At 40.6% G+C, this 15,750-nt stretch overlaps 1 protein-coding gene across 2 annotated transcripts in view; it reads right to left on the reverse strand.

Annotated features, from left to right (window-relative positions):
* Positions 1-7,632: 7,632 nt before the first annotated feature.
* Positions 7,633-15,750, reverse strand: part of SEPTIN7 (septin 7) — a 102,931-nt gene continuing 94,813 nt past the window's right edge. For both annotated transcript variants that reach the window (XM_073332895.1, XM_073332894.1), the window contains 3 exons: positions 13,301-13,436; positions 9,220-9,359; positions 7,633-8,648 (listed from right to left, as the gene is read on the reverse strand). In XM_073332895.1, coding sequence (XP_073188996.1) covers positions 8,609-8,648; positions 9,220-9,359; positions 13,301-13,436 — 316 coding nt within the window. In that variant the 3' untranslated portion in view covers positions 7,633-8,608. The remainder of the gene's footprint in view (positions 8,649-9,219; positions 9,360-13,300; positions 13,437-15,750) is intronic.

Genomic DNA, 15,750 nt, shown 5'->3' on the forward strand with positions numbered 1-15,750 from the left:
AGCTGCATTGCCTGCTCCTCTTAACACTCACTTCTAATGTCATATTTATTGCCATTCTCTTGTGAGTAATGCAGTTTTTAGAAAATACAAAGTAGGTGAGTAGTGTATGCTCAAAGAAGGTCAACAATCCATAAGAAACATGCCACAACAGAAAATCTGAGACTTGTTTGGAAAAAAAAATTGGAAGACACCTGTAAAATTGAAGATGTCACATGAACGTAGACCTCACTGGCCCACATGTACATTGGATTGCTGGCCTGAGTAGTGATGCAAGGATCTGAGCTGTGGTATTCCATCATTACAACACAAACATCCCGGATGAGAAAGATTGCTCAGAATCCAGGTGAGTTTGTGGGGCTTGCAGTTAGAAAAATCACCTTTTTACTTACAAATGGAGCAAATGGAATACAGAAAATCAGCCACACACAGTGACTATAGTACCTCACAATCTGTTTTTTCAATCACTTTTTAGGGTAGAATCACACTAAGTAAGAGGGGCTTCTGCATGGGACCCTGAGTTAGAAGTCTGTGGCTACTAATTTATTGCCATTAATGCACAAATGTTAGGTATGAGCTCCTGTGAACTCTAAAGGCCTGAGAACCAGAACCCTTTGGAAGTAATATGAAATCTAGTCGCATGTGTGTGTGTGTGTGTATATATATCTGGGCCATTGCTCTCAACTAGCTGAAATTATTTTGTGGTTGTCACTTTCTAGTGGTTGACTCTCAAAAAACATTAATCCACTGTGACGGAGCTGGTCAAAAGCTGAACAAAATTATTAGTGAAATTGCATCATTATTTCCGATTCTTCCAGGGTTAGAAATTGACCCGTTTTTCATTTTTTTTCTAAAAAGACTAATTTTGAAAACTATTTTTGAAAAAAAAATCCATGAAAAAAGTTTGAAAAAATGCAGCCAGTTTTAATGCTGTAACTAAAGGAAGCTTTCCTTTAGCTCCGAGTGGTTGAAGTTGGGGTTTGGAAGAGAAGGTCCCCAAGTTCTACCCATGCTGATGATTGAAGCGTATATTACTACAATTTAAAGATCTCTGATATTTCCTTAGAATAAAAAAAAAAAATTCTAATGTTCTTTCCAGAGTTCACATTTGTTTCCTTTTTGTATGGTCTCAGCTTGGAAAGTGAAGCCAGTCCTGTTTACTCAGTTTCACTTTCTGGGTTTCATATAGAAGCACCAAGCTGTTGTGCTGGGATTTCCAACACTGCAAGGGAATACTTTAAAAGTTTTATTTAAAAAATTTGTTTTAAGATTTTGTAAATCTATTAACCAAACAAATTGGAGCTTAATTACTTGACTGTCTCTTTAAGCAACCAGGAAAAATTTCACTAACCTATAAATGGTGTTTCTGCAGTGAAGCAAGCTCAGTCCACAACTTAATGTGTTTTTGCTTAAGTCATACTTGACCAGGCACATGCAGCAAATGAAATGGCAGAATTACTCAGCTGTCCTCTGCCATCTCAAGTGCCCAGACATAGCATTCAATTAGCACACTTACAATTTGTGAAGGAGACAAAACGCCTGGATGAACATTAAAGATCAGCCAAGGAAAAACTCCACTCTAAGCAAACAAGCACAAAAGTGAGCTTTATACGTCATAGTAAGCAGGGACACATATACATATAAATGACAAAGCTGAAACTAGGAAAAGTAAAATAGATCTATGTGCTTATGTGGGTCCCTCCATCAGAGTATCTTAGCACTTTAAAAATATTAATGCATTTATCTTCTGAGGTAGGTGGCTTTGTCCTGTTTCAGATAGGAAATTGGTGCTGAGAGAGATTAAGGCCCAGGTCTTCCAAGTATTTAGGTGCCTAACTCTCACTGAAGAGAATGGAGCATCTGGGCTTAAGTGACTAACCCAAGATCACATAAAAATTCTGTGGTGAGCTAGGAACTGGATCCCATAACCACAAGTCCCAGTCCAGGGGCATAACCAGAAATCTATCCTTCCTGTCTGCAAATAAATCAGTGATGTGCTACCAATATCCTACATGGAATCTCCACAATGTTTTTCTACATTAGCCTGTGATAAAGTCAGGATCCCAGGGCTGCTCTTGTTGCAAAGAGGAAGGCAGAGGCTATTACGTTGTCTTTGCATTTCAGCAAAATCTCAACCCACAGCTAAGGTGGAAACCAGTACCACTTGGCACATTTGCAGGAAACGTTTATAATTTGCTCCCCAAATCATATTGAGTATTGCTAGCATAGAAAAGTTTGGGAAATCTGAAGTACAGGCTAGGGAGTGAGGCATTTGGGGTGTTGGGTAGCATCCTCTAGGCCAGTGGGTCTCCAAACATTTTTGGCTCGTGCACCCCCAGGGTGACCTGCTGCAGACGTGCCGCCGACGGAAGACCGGAAGACCTGCCGCAGGCGGGCCGCCGGAGGGGAACACCAGCCCAGGCCATGCAGAGTTGCAGCCGAAGAAAAAAAACAGTGGAGTGCTGTCCGGTGCTGCTACTGCTGCCGCGCACCCCCTGGAGTGCGCACCCCCCCCCCGTTTGGAGACCACTGCTCTAGGCCAGGGGTGGGCAAACTTTTTGGCCCGAGGGTCACATCTGGGAATAGAAATTGCATGGCTGGCCCTGAATGCTTACAAAATTGGGGTTGGGGGTGAGGGCTCTGGTTGGGGGTGCAGGCTCCAGGGCAGGGCCAGAAATGAGTTCAGGATGTGGAAGGGGGCTCCAGCCTGGGATTGGGGCGGGGGTGAGGGCTCTGGGGGTGGGCGGGTGGGTGGGGCGGGGCTGGGGATGAGGAATTTGGGGTGTAGGAGGGTGCTCTGGGCTGGGACCAACGGGTTTGGAGGGTGGGAGGGGGATGAGGGCTTTGGGGTACACGAGGATACTCTGGGCTGGGACCGAGGGGTTCGGAGGATGGGAGAGGGATCAGGGCTGGGGCAGGGGTGAGGGCTCCGGCTGGAGGTGCAGGCTCTGGGGTGGAGCTGGGGATGAGAGGTTTGGGGTGCAGGAGGGTGCTCTGGGCTTGGACCAAGGGGTTTGGAGAGCGTCAGGGGGTTGGGTCGCGAGGGGAGGTTCAGGGATGCTCCTGTATGGAGGCACCGCCAGGAGGCTCTGCACGCTGCCCCATCCACAAGCACCGCCCCTGCAGCTCCCAATGGGCGCGGTTCCCGGCCAATGGGAGCTGTGGGGGCAGGAGCAGCATGCAGAGCAGAGCCCCCTGACTACCCCTACATGTAGGAGCTGGAGGAGGGCCATGCTGCTGCTTCCGGGAGCCACATAGAGCAACCCCAGACCCTGCTCCCCAGCAGGAGATCAAGCGCTGCATTAAAACAGCTGTCAAGCTGTAGTTTTCCCACCCCTGTTCGAAGCTCTGAAAACAACCATCCTTCCACTGTTATCAACTGCTCTATGCCAAAACCCAAATGTGCTCTTCAGCAGTATTTGATGAGCCACAGGGATAAGTCCTCTCTGAAAAAGGAATACTTCAGCAGTAGCCAAAGGAAGGAATAAACGCCATCCAGTATGAGGCAAATTACTCAAGAGCTCCCATCCATTTAGTGATAAGATTTTCAACCAGAGGCTCCTGGGAGCAGCCAAAAGATTCCTCCAGCTCATACCTGAACTATGTTTTTTGTCACCATTGCTACTGTGCATTCGATTTCACTAGCCTCCTCCTAGGCTTTAGCTGCTACAAAGATTAGAGCTAGCATGCTTGGAAAAGTTAACAGAAAAGGAGGAAGAACAGGAGCCCCTAAGGCAACTGCACCTCAGGTATCATTTTGGCCTACTTACCACAGGCAAACTAAAAAGGCGTACTCCCTCATAAAACCATGTGCTGGAGAGAAGCCAGCCTTTTCACTACCTCAGACCACTAAGGATGGCAGTTCAGAGGTACGGCATAATAGGTGAAGACGGCAGAGAACTAGAGTTATATTGCCTTGCCACTACAGGAACATCTGAGTTTTCCTCCTGGCTTTTTCACATTTGTCAGCAAATAGTCTTCATGATACTTCTCCAAAACCACCTCCCCATCTGGAGGCCCCCTGGGAGAATTTAACCTAGAGCAATCTCTGAAACAAGAAGAGAAAGCTCAGTGCCATACAAGGGGACTGGGAGGGAGGGGAGAAGAAAGGTGCTTAGGCCACCTGGTGTGCTGCGAAGCTTCTGTGATTTCATTGGTCGTTCGAGCTGAAGTTTGTAAAGAGGACCACCTGTTGAGCAGCAGCCTGTGCTGTCTCACTTGGATAAAGTTATTTAGTCCATAGCTTTGCCAAGGACTGCGCAAAGCAAATAATCGTGGGAATAATGTTGGTTCCAGAACCATCAGGTGTTTGTCTCACTCTATTCAAATCATTCAAAAGTTTTGGGGAAGAAAAAAAAAATTTTCTGCACTCTAAAAACTGCCCCCAAGTCATTTTCACAGAGCATGTCAAACACTGGCATATAAGCCAGACTTCTAAAAAGAATGTTTTGATCTGCAACTAGTTAAAGGAGTAGGAGAAGATGCCCAGAGCCAAAGCTGAATATTTCATGAGAGGAATGGCAGTGCTGCGTTAGGAGAAAACCAGTAAGAGGCAACATTTCAGAAGCACTCAACGCTCAGACTTCACACACACAGGGATAACACACCCCATGGCTGGCTTCAGTCAGCTGACTCAGGCTTGCAGGATCTGGGGCTGAAAAAATTCTGTAGCTGTTTGGGCTCAGGTGGAACCCAAGTTCTGGGACCCTGTCAGGTAGGGGGGCCTGAGCCCCAACATCTACGCAGAAATGTTTAGCTCCACAGTCTGGGCCCAGTGTGCAAAAGGGGCAGCAGGCCCCGGCAATTTAAAAGGGCCCGTGGCAGTAGCTGGAGCCATGGGCCCTTTAAATTGCCGCCGGAGCCCTGGGTGGCGCAGGCCAGGCAGCGCAGAAGGGCTGGCTGGGGGAGGCTGATGCCCGTCCCTGGTACATCTTCTATGTTACTTTCACCCCTGAATATTTCACATGGGAAACAAACTAGGCAGAGCAATCGATTACCTAGGATGCATAACTAAAAATCTTGGACATCAAAGAAGATTTCTATATTGGATTGCTTAATTTATCAGTTGAAGATATGGGAGGGAACCACAAATTTGTAATCTAGTTATTCCCAGATTCAGACCCAGGAAGTTTTTCTAATTAGATTAATTTTATCCAGTTGTATTTAAAGTATTAACTAATAGCACAGGCCACGTCATATACTGCAACAAGACTTGCAGCTATATAAACAAACATCTACTAGCCCTTCCAACACAATTTCCTCCCACCTCCCAGTTTGATAGATTTATTTAGCTGGATGTTGAGTAAGATTCCCAGACTTAAGTTTAGGAGAAGGCTGGTTGTAAGTTCAAATTTAAATTTTAAACCAAATGATTTTATAAGTTAAAAAAATCAATTAAAATAAACAATTCTGAATAAAAACCAGTTTTTAAAAGCCTTTTTACAATGAATAAAGAGCCAAACACTTTAGCCACTGATGCGATCTGCTGACTTCTTATAAAGAATGGGGAAAGTATTATGAAAAGCTATCTAGTGTTCAGAATTCCTCAATAATACTTTATTTTATTGTTGCTGAGTAAGTGTGGCAAAAGTTAATGGCATGCCAATCAGTAAAACAAGATGCGTGTCCAGTGCCACAAAAAACCTGCTCTATTTTAAATGAGTTTACTTGTTCTGAAGTTGTTAGTAAATAAAATGGATTGTTTTAATATAAACTAAATAATTCAAAATATTACAATGTATTTAATGAAAAGCCACATCTAGTACTAGATATTGAAGAAACTTGCTCCTGATAGGCAAAGAAGAATATCAGCATATGGTGTACCAGATGAGAATCTCCAACTTTTGGTCAAACCATACCAATTTTGGGAAAGTTGCAGGACAAGTTTGGGACAAGTTGCAGGACATGTATTAACCCATATTTTTGGAAAGATAGCAATTGGAACTGGTTGAAAATTTTCCAGTGGAACAGTTTTCTTTTGGAAAATGCTGATTTGACAGATTGAAGAGCTTTGTTTCATCTTTATAATGTAGTCAACACAAAACACTTCAATACGTTTGTTTTATCATTTCCTAAATGATTTTTGCACAAATTTCATTTTTGCGGGATATGATTTTCTTTCCGATTCGGGACAAAAGGAAATGTTCAAATGTTGGAATTTCCCAGCAGCTGACAAGCTTTAAGAGCAATATTCAAACAGAGCAACAGTCAAAGTTACTAGTCCTCTATAATTCAGATTTTTTTTTTGGCAATACACGCATCAGAAGAGGCTCATATTCTACAAAGTGTGTCTTGGGGGAAAAATTGGGACAGCATGAAGAAGCTTTACATGTATTACAATACAAAGGGTCTTGCAATTCAGATTGCTTAAAGGAAAGCTACACCCATTTTGCAGAGAACAAGATTCTAAATGTCAACATAGCAAGAAGTCACCTGTCATGTTCAAAGTGAATAATAAAAATAACTCAAATTCAAATGGATTCTTGAGCCCTGTTCTGGGTGTGGCTATCTGAGTGAGTGCCACTGACACCAAGAAAGGGGGAATCCTGTCCAAAACCAAACTGGAATAGAAGGCAAAATGACTACTGGATAATACAAGTGACCTTTGTGCAAGCAATTAACATGGATAAATAAAAATTTATTAAATCAATACAATAAACTGGAAATTGGTTTACCAGTCTCATTGCTGGCTACACATGTTCATTTTCAGTAAAATGCATGGAAGTCAAATTGGAGGCAAAAGGTCAGTTGTAATTAAACCATTTGCAAATACATTTCAGTGTGTGTCATGAGTTTTCTAATCATTCTGGTTAAGAGGAATGCAGTAGTCAGAATGTCACATGAAAAAATACTCTTAGTGAGGCTCTGCAGCTAACAATGGAAAACTTCTTATCCCAAATCAGGACTAAAATCACTTCACAGTAACGTGTCTGGTTAAGCAAACTGTCTTTAGGATTCTCTTCCCTCATTAAAAAAGTCCCTTCAGGTAACAACTGTTTCCTGCAATGTAGAATAATTTGGGAAATATGCTGCCATTTTGTTTTTGTTTTTTTAAAATGTCAACACAAATCTTTTGCTTCTATAATGGCAAATAAAGCTTAGTACACTCTCCTGTGTAAAGTTCAAGCATTTTACAAGCTACATGCCACCTTTCCAGCTACCAAGTTCAGTTTTCAGTTTGACTTGCTTACATTTTTAACAAACAGAGGAGAAATCCCAGAGGCTACAACCATCTCATAGTACCATTAATAACCAACCATGAACACTTCAAACTTCTGGATGGAGTAATGGAGACATACCCATGGAAAATATCAGAAAAGGTGTCTGAACACCTTACTGTTTTGGACCATACAAAAATGTATGAAAAGTTGGTGCCCTCTTCTGGATAAGAAGCTTTTAGTTTGCAGTTTCAGGGCACAATCTATCATGTATAGTACTCAGCAACCTAAATGTGATTTATTAGGTCAATAACCCACAGATTGAATACACTTGTCCACCCCTTAAACTGGGAACCTGATATCTAGACAGACTAAATGCAAAGTTAATTTTTATATCTAAGCATGGTTACATTGAAATATTTCCCATAGTGAGTACTTTGTTATGCAATTCCTTGAAAGCGTATCACACATCATAAGATTACATCACAACATTGTTTATTATGTGACTTTTTACAATACAAACAAAAATACAGAAATGCAGTATATGAATACAGCTAAATGCAAAATGGTGACTTTCTCAAGAGGCCATGATTCCCATTTCTAGTAAAATAAAGAAAGACTGCACACAGGTAGAAACAGGTTGGTAGTTAACTCCACAATTTTGCCTAAAAATGACCTATAAATGCATTTTCCTGCTACTTACCATAAAATGTAAAAAGGGAGTTAAAGGAAAGATTTACTCACTGGTTCCTACCATATGAAAGAAGCTACATTCTATTTAGCAGGGCCAATATATGGAAAAATATCTAAATTAAATGTTATTACAAAAATGAAGCAGTAATGAAATTCTTCTGGCTAAAGAAGTTAGTAAATGAGGATAGTATATATTTAAAGAATCCAAAACAAAGAAGGGTTGTTATAAAAAGCTTGAGGTGCACTGTAAGCCTATAAGTTTGTTTTTCCATGTGTATTTTTAAACAATGGAAGTGTCAAAAAATAGGGTCAACTGTGTTAGACTAAATTACATTATTGTATATGCTGCACTGAATGGAATTCTTGTATTATAATAGAGAAGCATAGTTTGTATCATATTATGGCAATTTATCCTCACTGAAAACCTTCCAGAGTCCTTGTATTTTGGAATATCCTGTAAACAAAAAACCACCAGAACATGATTGTACAACAGTAAAATGTTTTCTTTTGCGTTAAATGACATCTGTTTTAAAAAGAAAAAAGGAAAGGGTACTTAGAGCTGTTATTTTTCCAAGTACACAACATCCTAGACAATTCAAGGCATCTCAATCTCCATCAAAATTAACAAAAAATTTGTCATGCTGTTAAATCCATCGTTATGGGTACAACTGGTGCAAAATTGGTCAAACGGATCCAACGAACACTGATGTCCAGGCTGGCATATTGGCAACTAATACAGAACTGGTGGTCAATAGATGTATTTAAAAGATCTTCCCTTTCTTCTTGTTCTTTTCCAAGGTTCTAAGAAAATAAAAACATTTTAAAATAAAAACATTTTATGGACGAACAATTCAGCACATTATGTATACATTTTTAAAATATGCAATTTTCAGCTGTCCTAGTTTAGACACAGGAAGGAATTTTCCTTGGCATACTACGCACACAGCACTGACATAGCAATCATTTTGTCATTACACTCCTACTTCCAGGAAATGGAAGATCTGATCGCTTTCAGTCAGATGTTTGTGTTCACAGCCCTTAAATAGAAGCCGAAGAAATGCAAGTAAAATTAAATCAGCCTTCAAATTCTAATAAAGTTTTCCTACAGTGATGAATGGTACCTGTTGAGGTTAGTTGTATTTAGGAAGTACTGAACATGTGTGCCTACTATGGAAGCTAGGGTTCTCCCCGTTTCCAAAATATGCTCATATATACCAAAAAGCAGTGGGACATTTTGAGCTGGCCAAGCAAAAATTTTGATGGTCAAGCTGTGTACAGATGTATTAAGATGATCAAATTTTCTTTTAATAATTATTATTACAGAACATGGGGAACATTAGATACAAACAACTTTAGCAAAAATCCTACTTACCTGGAAGAATTCTGTTGTTCCAAAATACGCTGTTGAGTTTCCCAGTTTGCTTTCTCATCCTCAAACTGGCGGCGCTTTTCCTCTAACTCTTTGTGCTGCGCCTCCAAATTCTTTTTCATTTGCTCATGGCGTCGTTGGAGCTAAGAAATTGAGGCACAGAACATAGTCAGAAATGGCACAAACACTGCAACATTAGAAACAAGATTAGGAGTTGTACTGTACAGTGTGCCACATCAGCTACTGTAACGAAGTGAGGACCCGAGTTAGAGACCAAAACTGTTGATTCCACTCTTTACCACTTCTAACCCATCTTTCCTCCAAACTTCTTGAGCACGTGGACTCTACCTCCTGCCTTTATAATCTATAATGCTCTAATGCCTCAAAGCCACAATCCCATTATACAATCATAAAAGTGATGGTCCCTGGCACAGAGAGTTTACAAGCCAAGCAGAAGACTAGAAACAAACAGCTGGAGACAACAGACAGGAGGAGCACAACGCAACAAGAGGATTAGAACAGCATTAAGCATTGATCATAGCCAACCAGCCACCTAGCCAATCACAATCAATAGAAGAGTCTCTTCAGTTTCATGCTAGATCTACAGCTTTTGAAGCAGACCACTCCCCTCCTCAGGATTTTCTGACTAATCACCTGTTCTATAACGTCTCTCTGGAGGTGGGGAAAGCATAGGGTCAAGGTGTTAAAACCTCTCTCTACTAGCTGCCATGTGGTATTTAAAAACCATGTTAAAATGTGTTAGCTAACATGCTTTAAAACACCACTTTTCCACCTAGTTTAAATAGGGCCTAATTGACTGACATCCTCTGGACACGTCACTGGCAATCGCTATTCATCTTCCCTTTCCCTCCACTCCCCTCTCAATTAAAAAGTCCACCATACTCCCCCGCATACTAACCCCACAGTACAGACTGAGCCTACATGCAAAACAGGGGTTTCTCCATCGCTGTAGAAACTCCACCTCCTCCAGTGACATTGGCTATGTCAACAAACATTTTTCCATTCACCTAGCTGTGTTTACACTGGGGACTAGGTTGGCAAAGCTATGGGTCTCAGAGGTGAGAATTTTTCACACCTCCTAGCACTGTAGCTATGTCAACCTAAATAATAAGTGTAGACCAGGCCTGATTCCCTTCACTGGTTTCCGCTCCCCTTTGATATCAGATACAAGCTTTTAATTCTTACTTTCAAAGCTGTGCACAACCCAATCTATATTTACATTGCTGCTCTGATTTTCTCCTACCCTTCACCTGCCATCTGTGCTCCTCTCAAGCCTCCTTCCTGAATGCCCCTTGCATTTGTCTCGTCTTGCCTTCACACTTGATTTCACTTCAGAACTCCCTTCCTCTATTTGTTTGCCAAACAATCTCTCAGCATTCAATCTCACTGAAAACAAAGGCGCTTCAGAACTTCATTTAAATAAAGCATTGCAGCCTTGATCTTTAAGCTATATTATATCCCACATACAACACTTGAACAAAGTTATGTTTGCTAATGTACTATCAACAGAGCCATCTAGAGTGCACACGCCTCTCACAATTCAAAATCTTTAAGTTAAGATATCTTTGTTGACCGAATGTAAAAGCATATCTAAGTAACATGACATGAATTCTTCCCAAACTGAAATAAAAGTTAAGGTTAAGGTTGTGTTTTGAATATGCCTATTAGGAATTAGACACGTGTGTTGTGGGCAGCTGTATGTAAAACAGAGGTCAGGAACATCTGGATATTATGGTATAGGTGGTAAAATGCAAATTGTGGTTGGTTTACATATCAATACTGATGTAACAGGTGATTTTCTTGATTTTACAGGACAAGCAACCATAACTATGTTAAAAATGTTGTTGGGGGGATTTCCAGGACTATTAGCAAAAGTTAAAATGTAACTGTGATATAATAATATATGTTCTAATAAGGCCTTTGAAAGTCCAACATAGTAAAACAGCCAATCTCTGCAGGGCTCTCTCCTCTGAAGACTTTGTGGTGATCTGTAGGTGGGTCTGTGCTTTTATCCATGTTGAAAGTGTAACAATGTGTGAAAAGTTTAACATGAATAAAGCATACACCCCTTGTCACTCTTATGTTTGTCTCCTTTTATGTCAGCCCATGTTCTCTGTAACCCTCCAACCTCTTCCACACACATCCAGTACAGTTTTCTTCATGCTCCAGTTCTTCTACACCCCTTCCCTCCATGACCTGTGTCCTAAAAGACATGTTTTCATGCACCAGACCCATAGCACACTCATCCTAAAGTACTCAGACACACTCCCTGAACCCAATTCAAAACTCCCTGTCTATACCCACTCTGCTGTCTTTGAACTTGTACAACTTAATTTTGTAGATGTTTACAACTTCAAAAGGGAGCAGAACGCATACACTGGGAAGGCAATATGGTTCAAGAGAGGTTATGGAAGCAGACTTTAGTGGACTGGTTATGTAATAGAAGAGAGTTTAGGTAATGGGGGAGAGCAGCAGGGCTGGACAGTGAAGAGTAGCAGGCTATCACTGTTCACTTCTCTCCCATTGTCCCGCCTGCCTCCATGGCTCCTCCCAGAGTGACTGGCAGGGGTTCTGTTAGTGCTTCTATTATTCCAAGCTTCCTGTAGGTCTGCAAAGATTTTTTTAATTTGCAGCCATGGTTGTTGCACCAGGCCTCTTTTGAGAAGCTGCCTCCCTAGCAGAGCTACAAAATCCACTTGTTTGATTTGTTTTACAATTGTGCCCATAGGTCCCAACCAGGATCAGAACCCCACTGTGTTAAGAACTATATAAACTGTAATGGCCCAGGTCTACACTACAAAGTTTTGCCAGCATAGCTGTGTCAGTAAGCTGTGTGGTTAAAAAAAAACAAACATGCCCCCTAACAGACAGATAGCTATATCGGCAAAAACATCTGTCTAGGCACAGCTTATACTGGCAAAACAGTCAGTATGCCAGTATATGCTGTGTCTCCGGGAGCTGGATTTGCTGGTATAGCTATATTGGCAAAGCCGTTGTACGACAGACTAGCCCAACCTGCTCTGAAGAGTTTACAATCCAAGACAACTGACATACAAAGGGACAAGAGAGGTGAGTCAGATTATACAATTTTTGTAGAGATTTGCAATTTTTAAAAGTTACAAAACTTGAAACAGTTGCAAGCCATACCTGTCTACTCCTTAAGCTAACCATCATGAACTGGTTGATTTGTTACAGGCATTACAGGCAGAGTAGTTGAAGGATTTCAAGAAAGGGCTTTATTATTGATAACAGATTCACATTATATAGTGCATAAATTAGCTAAAGTCTAAAGCAGTGGTTCCCAAACTTTAACAGCCCACGAAGCCCTTTCACTAAACTGTGAAATCTCGTGAACCCCCCTCCTAAAAATGAATATTTCCAGGGATTTAAGTTTAAATTTCCTCCGCACTCCATGGGGCTCCTGCTGCTGGACCCTGTTGATTGCCCTGGTCAATTGAGCTCGGGCTGCAGGTCCCGCTGACTGCCTAGCCCCACTCTCCCTGGGGCTTGGGCTGCCAGCTCCCCTGCTCACAGGGACAGGTCTCGGGCTGCCAGCCCCAACTCCCCGGCCCCGCTCTCCCTGGGGCTCGGACTGTCTGCCCTGCAACCGGGTGCACCTGCTGCCTCCAATGCTCGGGGTCCTCTGGCGCCATTAGTGACATTTTTGTGGCAAACCCCCGTAACATTCTGCAAACCCCCAGGGGTTTGGGAACCCCAGTTTGGGAACCAGGTTCTAAAGTAACATTTTAGGGCATCAAAGAAAGACATGAGACTAGAATAGAGATTTTTAGCATGCTATGATTACGGAAGTGAAATTAGGGGACGTTTAAATGTGAAAGTTACCTTGAAAATACATGCTTGCCTCCTTTATTTAAATAGTGTAACTTGGGTAATTATTAGTGAGAGTTTCATTTAAATTCTAATGTAAGGTTATATTCTTAACTATGGAGCCATGAGGGAACCTCCAGAACATGTGTATGTTACAGTGTCCTTGAGGAAAGGACTCCCTCCCCATTGGTCAGCACTGAGCACGTTATTGGCACTTAATACACATTTTGGTTACCTCAGCTTCAGAGTCCTTCAGTTTCTGAACTTTTTCTTTGACCTTCATCTCAAAGACCTGCTCCATTTCCATCTCCATTTTTTTCATTTTGGCCACATGCTCTCTTCTCTCTTCTTCCATCTGTGCCAGAGGGCTCCTGCCATAAACCCAGAGCAGGTTAATCAATCTTTTTTGCAATACAAGATCACATTGAAAAGCAAGGCAAGCAAAAAAAAAAAAAGGACCGATGTGTCTGCATGTGCCTTTATCTTACGTTAAATTTTCATAATTTCAGAAAACTGCATATGTTCGATCAAACCAATGTTAAACTATGAAAAGAGAATTTCATAGTGTAAACATCTTACATTTTTTATATTTAAATTAAAGTTAAATATAATGCAGTCATATGTTGAGAATTCTTTACTTTCTACCTTGAACAGAACCGCTAGAGCAGTGATTCTAAACCTGTGGCCCACGGGCTGCTTTCGGCCCAAACAGCACAGAGCTGCGGCCCATGTGACATCTTCAGGGCAACAGAGGTAGTATTGGATGCAGCCCATAGTGGTAAACAGGTTGAGAACCACAGAGTTTGGGGAAAGTCAAATCATGGAAAATTCAGTAACGAAAATTCAAAAATAAAAGTGGCATTTTCCTAGTGATCTTCCAACACTACAGCCCGTCCAATCACCAAAATACTTGTGCACACAAAAATGGAAAGATGGCCTTAAACTAGAACAGACCAAGAGAAAAGGAAAGTGTTGCAGGTAGAGAGAAACTGATTTTTCAATATTAATTTCTAAGGGAATTATCAAATAAATCTAAGTTCATAATTTCAGCTTTGTGGTAAATACAATCTTTTCCTGTGCTGATTCTTTTGAATACACAGCAATTTTGAGACGTTTTTGAGCAGTTGGACTTCAGATATAGTTGTGAAAGTGTTATTAGCATGGGATATTTTGCTTTGTAAAATGTTCCTAATTCAAATAAATGTTTTTAATTTTTTCCAGACACTTTCAGGCAACTGATTTACTAATCTTGCTTCTCACTTTAAAATATCATTTTAGAAATGTTATAGTCTTTGATGTTCTGTAAAATCCAGCACAGACTCATTATATATCCCACTCATTTTACTCTTTTATGGTTAATGGTTAGATAATGTATACAGTCAGTCCCTTGAAAGAATTTTTTTTTTTTTGGTACTCAAACATTAAGAACAACTGGAACAAATTAATTTCAGCCTGAACGTGTAAGTTTTTCAAAAACATTTGAAAAAAAATGAGCTTTAACTAGCATATGGATGTAATAATGCAAACAGATGTATGTATATATTTATTATATCATCACTCTCGGATACTTACGTACACACACAAAACAAAAATGATAAACGAGCAGGGAATGTCTATCCATCTAAGATGATCCAACCTTCATCTAAGAAAGCAAACTATTTGGAGTTGCTAGGTGTGATTACATCAAAAATAAAGTATTTGCTTTTTGTGCTTGAATGTGTTTTATGCTTTCAGAATTCTCCTAAAAGTATTTGAGGTAGAGTAAAGCATTTCTAATATGCAGTGCCCCTTTCAATTCAAAACTTGCAAGCATTCTTTTAGAAGAGGGAAACCGGGTTTAAAATGTGTAGTCAGTGCAATGGAGTGTGTGTCAAATATGTCAGAATTGTTTTGACTATTCATAGCTCATTTTATACATATAACTCAGCTATATGTAATTGCCACTAATGAAGTGAAAATGAAATGCATCCTATGAAATCAAGGCCAACTGAACAGTTTTTATATTCCATTATTTTCAAAATGTGCTTCAAAAGGTGACAATTTTAGGTATTTTTGAGATGTATCTGAACTGATTTGCAAAATTTAGAGCAGCAGACCAAATGTTAGCAGAATACTAGATTTCAAATGGAAACTGATCCTACTCTAAATGCAGGATTTACTTTTACTGCAAAGGTTGATTGTTAGCATCTGTACCTTTTGTTGATGAAAATAGCATGTAAGTTGGTGTACTGGTCGATTACAAGCCCAGTACCATAATACATAAAACCAATTTATGAGAGGAGTGTGCAACATCCATTGTAATGTTTTAGAGAATTTGAGTAGTAGTGTTTCTGTGTAAATAAACACATTGTCAAAACATTACAAAATTTAACTTCCTGAAGACATTAACATACCTCTCTTTGAGAGATATGCAAAGTTTTAAAGTGTCAATTCTATGTAAAGAACTATTGACCTAGAGGCCTAGGTCCTACTGCCACTGAAGTCACTGCCAAGACCCCCATTGACTTCAAATGGGAACCGAACTGGCTCCCCAACAGCACCAGAACCTAAGAATTTAGATAGGTCTACCAAGTCATATTTTCAAGGAAATTATTCAGATTTCCCCCAAAATGTCAAGTTTTAGCTTCCCTGGAGAGTTCAGTAAGTTAGCAGGCTAATATCCACTATGGAGTTTTTTACGAGTGG

The sequence above is a fragment of the Lepidochelys kempii genome, chromosome 2, assembly GCF_965140265.1.
Source record: "Lepidochelys kempii isolate rLepKem1 chromosome 2, rLepKem1.hap2, whole genome shotgun sequence".
Lineage (NCBI taxonomy): Eukaryota > Metazoa > Chordata > Testudines > Cheloniidae > Lepidochelys > Lepidochelys kempii.